The sequence below is a fragment of the Tupaia chinensis genome, unplaced genomic scaffold, assembly GCF_000334495.1.
Source record: "Tupaia chinensis unplaced genomic scaffold, TupChi_1.0 Scaffold000146_1, whole genome shotgun sequence".
NCBI classification, from domain to species: Eukaryota; Metazoa; Chordata; class Mammalia; order Scandentia; family Tupaiidae; genus Tupaia; species Tupaia belangeri.
Window position 1 is genome coordinate 11,630,133 of NW_006159616.1, and position 4,454 is coordinate 11,634,586.

The 4,454-nt window shown below is 51.0% G+C and overlaps 1 protein-coding gene across 1 annotated transcript in view; it reads left to right on the plus strand.

Annotated features, from left to right (window-relative positions):
- The window catches only part of KIAA2013 (KIAA2013 ortholog), an 18,808-nt gene that overhangs the window by 10,236 nt on the left and 4,118 nt on the right, over positions 1 to 4,454 (plus strand). The window contains exon 2 of the mRNA XM_006145442.1: positions 6 to 470. Coding sequence (XP_006145504.1) covers positions 6 to 470 — 465 coding nt within the window. The remainder of the gene's footprint in view (positions 1 to 5; positions 471 to 4,454) is intronic.

The following is a 4,454-nucleotide window of genomic DNA, read 5'->3' on the forward strand; positions in this document are numbered from 1 at the left end:
GCAAGAGGACTTTCTGGCGCACCGGGGCCGACCCCACGTCTATCTGCAGCGCATCCAGCTCAACAACCCAACGGAGCGTGTGGCCGCGCTGCAGACTGTGGGACCCACTGCCGGCCCGATCCCCAAGGCCTTCACCAGTACCTTGGAGAAGGTCGGAGACCACCAATTCCTCCTCTACTCTGGCCGGTCTCCGCCTTTGGCCACCGGCCTGGTGCACCTGGTGGTAGTGGCCGCCAAGAAGCTAGTGAACCGGCTCCAGGTGGCTCCCAAGACGCAACTGGACGAGACAGTGCTGTGGGTGGTGCATGTCTCCGGCCCCATTAATCCTCAGGCTCTCAAAAGCAAAGCAGCCAAGGAACTCAAGGCACTCCAGGACTTGGCACGGAAGGAAATGCTGGAGCTCCTGGAGATGCCTGCCACCGAGCTGCTTCAGGACCACCAGCTCCTCTGGGCTCAGCTCTTTAGCCCAGGTGAGGCTTGGCCAGTGCTTGGTCTACAGCGTGCACTAGGGTGCACATTGTCCACCCTGAGATGACCCTCCAAGGTCGGCAGAGTGGTAGTGGAGTGGTTAAAATTTGGGCTCAACCACTTACTATCTGTGTGACCTTAGACTAGTCACCTAATCTCTGGGCCTCTATTCAAGAAAAGCAATAACAGTTTTTGCAGAGGGCTTTTATGAGATTTTTATGAAAAATTGAGTAAAGTTTAGATCTTACTGTTTTTCTTGTAGGTAAGGCCTGATTTGAGCAGAGTGAAGTTTTTTAGAGTCAGGTCATAAAAAAGTAAACCATCAGTTCACCAAAGTACCTGATAATAATAATCTTTTTTAATTTAAAAAATTTTGCCATAGTGAGGACCGGCAGGTGGCATGGGGGTTAAAGGCACTGGATTCCCACATGGCCAACTATGGTTCAAGTCCCAGACCTGGCAGCTTACTTTCTCCCTTTCCCCTTCTCTCTCTCTCTCTCTGTCTCTCTCTGGTCAAATTGAAGAATAATAACAGATGGAATTAAAGAAATGAATCTTCTTTTTTTTTTTTTTGGAGAGGTTTTTTTGCTATAAGGCACATGCCCTCGCCAGAAAGACAGAGACAGAAAGCAAGAAATCACCCCCTGGGGGATGTCCACGCTGCAGTCCCTTTTCCTCTCGGGATCTGGGGCAAGCACGCACATGCGCCCAGCATGAGTTTAAGCCACCTGGTCTGGGACTTGAACCACGGTCAACTACATGGGAGTCCAGCAACAGGCATTATGCTAGTTGCTGGTCCCAAATGAATAATTCTTCTAAAAATTTTTGCCTTAGTGTACACACTCTCAGTGGAGATGGAGAAAGTGAGAAAGCCTCCCCTTGGGGGGAGAGGGGGTGGCCACACTCAAATCTTCCTTTTGTGGTTTTGGGCACACACACACACTTGCCTGGCTATTTTCTAAGGCACCAGTCCTGGACTTGATTCGTGTGCATGGCCATGTGGGATCCAGCAGCCTTAACCACCATGCCACCAGCTGGCCCAGCTGAAGACAGTGACAACATCCCAGCTAGGCCGTGATCTCCCCTACCTGTTGTGGCCACTGCTTTTTCATGGTAAGGTTGGAGAATCTTCTTTCAGCAGGCTAGAGTATGCCTTCCAGATGGAAACCTCTCAACCCCACTGTTTAAGAAAACCCCATTTTAAATGATCAAGAGTTGGTTTAGTTTCCAAAGTTCCAGTGGTCCAAGCCCTTGTGTTTGGTTGCTCAGAGTGAGTCTCATTCATTCAGCGCTTCTGCCAGGGGCTGTTCCATGCACAGGGGATACAGAAGTGAACCAAACAGGAACCATGTTGTCATGGTGCTTGCTTCAATTCTGGTTGGAAGAGAGCTATTAGAAAAGTGAACGTTTAAATAAACAGGCAACTTTTTTGTTGCAAATGTGTGATCCAGGCCTTGCTGTGGTAGCATGCCGTGCCAGATGCTGCTCCTCGGCAGGCTGAGGCCATTATGGGAGGCCCAGGTTTGATTCCCAGCCCAACCTAAAAAGCTGAGCTCAGTGACAAGCCCCTATGGTCCAGGTACTCAGGAGACTGAGGCAGGAGGGTTGCAATACAGCAAGACCTTGTCAAAACCCCCCAAACAAAACTACTTGTGCATGTGTATGTGCACACACACACGCACAGATACGTGATCAAGGCTGACTAAAGCGGAGAGTAAAAATGTGGAATGACAAGACCTCAATTTTTTTTTTTTTGAGAGGTTTTCACGATAGGGCACGTGTGCTCGCCAGACAGACAGAGAGAGACATTAGAGACAGAAAGCAAGAAATCACCCCCCCAGGGGGGATGGTCACACTGCCATCCCTTCTCCTCCATTCTCCTCTCGAGATCTTGGGCACACACGCACACGTGCCCGGCATGATTTCTAAGCCATCGGGTCCGGGATGCGAACCGCGGTCGACTACGTGGGAGTCCAGCGACATAGCCATTATGCCAACTGCTGGTTCCCAAGATCTCAAATTTTTAAAACTTAATTTAATTAATTTATTTATTTTAATTTGACCAGAGAGAGACAGAGAAAGTGAGAAAGCAAGCCACTGGGTTTGAGACTCAAACCACGGTCAACCATGTGGGAGCGTCCAATGCTTTAACCACCACGCCACCTGCTGGTCCCCCAAGACCTTGATTTTTATCTCCATTTGTCAGAGAGGCCTCTCTGAGGAAGAAACACTTAGGCTGAGACCTGAACATGGCAAGAAGAAGCAAGCCATGTGATCTGGGAGGAGTGTTTTAGGCTAGTAGACAGCAAGGGCTCGAGGCCCTGAGACAGGAGCTGGTTTGAGTGGCCAGGGAGGACAGTGGAGGACAGTCTTCTCTCAGACAGGTGAGAGGTGGTGGCCAGGTACTAAGTGGCCTGGTTGACCTTGGTGAGGATAGTGAATTTTATTCTGAATGGGACAGGAAGCAAGCCAGAGACATGCTTTGATGTACTTTTTTGTTTGTTTTTTACCATAGGGTGTGTGTGCTTGCCAGAGAGAGAGAAAGTGACAGGAAAAGTGAGAAATCACCTCCCCAGGGGGGATGGCCACACAACAATCCCTTCTCTTCAGGTTTGGGCACGCACGCACAGGTGCCCAGCGTGATTTTCAAGCCACCAGGTCTGGGGCTTCAATGGCGGTTGGCTATATGAGAGTCCAGTGCCTTTACCATGCCACTCGCTGGACCCTAATACCCAGTTTTTAAAGACCCTCTGGCTCTTGTGTGCAGCGTATAAATGGTAGAGGAGCAAAAGTGGATGCACAGAGGTCCAGGGAGAGGAAGTAGCTGGGGCCAGGAGCATAGCCGTAGCGGTGGAGACGGACGGATGGATCCGGATACTTCCGAAGGCAGATCTACAGGGACTTACATGGAATGGCTGTGGAGGGTGAGACCTTGAGGATGACTTGAATTTGCTCAGAGACAACCTGGAGAAGGCTTGGTTTAGAGCTGAAAGAATTCAAAGCACGTCAAGTTCTAACTGCCTGTTCGATGTGCAGGGGGAGGCCCCAATGAGCAGTTAGCTTCTTGAGCCTTGAATTTATACAAACCTGGGAGAGGTCTCTTACAGCTAGAGGACTGGAGAGAGAGGACAGAGAGTAGAAATGGTCCTAGACAGGCCAGGGCATGGCGTTCTGACAGGGCCCCGGCCGTCGGGTTGGCACAGAGTCCTACTTAGGTCCTTGCTTTTGTCTCTGGCTGGAGTCCCAGTGCCTCTGGTTTGGTTTGGTTTGTGTTTTTTTGCTAGCAGGTGCATGCACTGGCAGGGAGAGACGGCGGGTGGAGGTGAGAAAGAGCATTCCCCCACCGGGGGTGGTCCCGCTCTAGTCCCCCCCTCCATTTCCCCTTTGGAAATATTGGGTCATGCACATGTATGCCTGGCATATTTTTCAAGCCCCCAAGTCTAGGTCTCAAACCATGTGGAATCCAACTGCCTGAAACCCCATGCCACCCGTCACCCTCCCCCGAGGCCTTTTAACAGGATTTTAGATTGCAGGCCTGCAGGCCCAAGATGGTCATATGAAAAAGATAGGGCCAGGCGGTAACCAGCTGAACCCACATGGGAGAAGTCCTGGGTTCGTGTCCCGGGACCACATCCAGGGACCTCCCCGAGCATGTGTGTGCAGGTGTGTCTGGGCCAGCTACGATGGAGACTGGGATGGAGTTCCATGTGAAGACACTGATGAGGGTACTTGTCTCTGTCTCTCTCTTCCTTGTGGAAAAATAAATAAACTGGGAACCAGCAGTTAGCGTAATGGCTATGTCGCTGGACTCCCACATAGTCGACCGTGGTTCACGTCCCGGACCCGGTGGCTTAAAATTCACGCCGGGCGCGTGTGTGTGCGTGCCCAAGATCCCAAGAGGAGAATGGAGGAGAAGGGATTGCGGCATGACCATCCCCCCTGGGGGGTGATTTCTTGCTTTCTGTCTCTATATCTCTCTCTGTCTG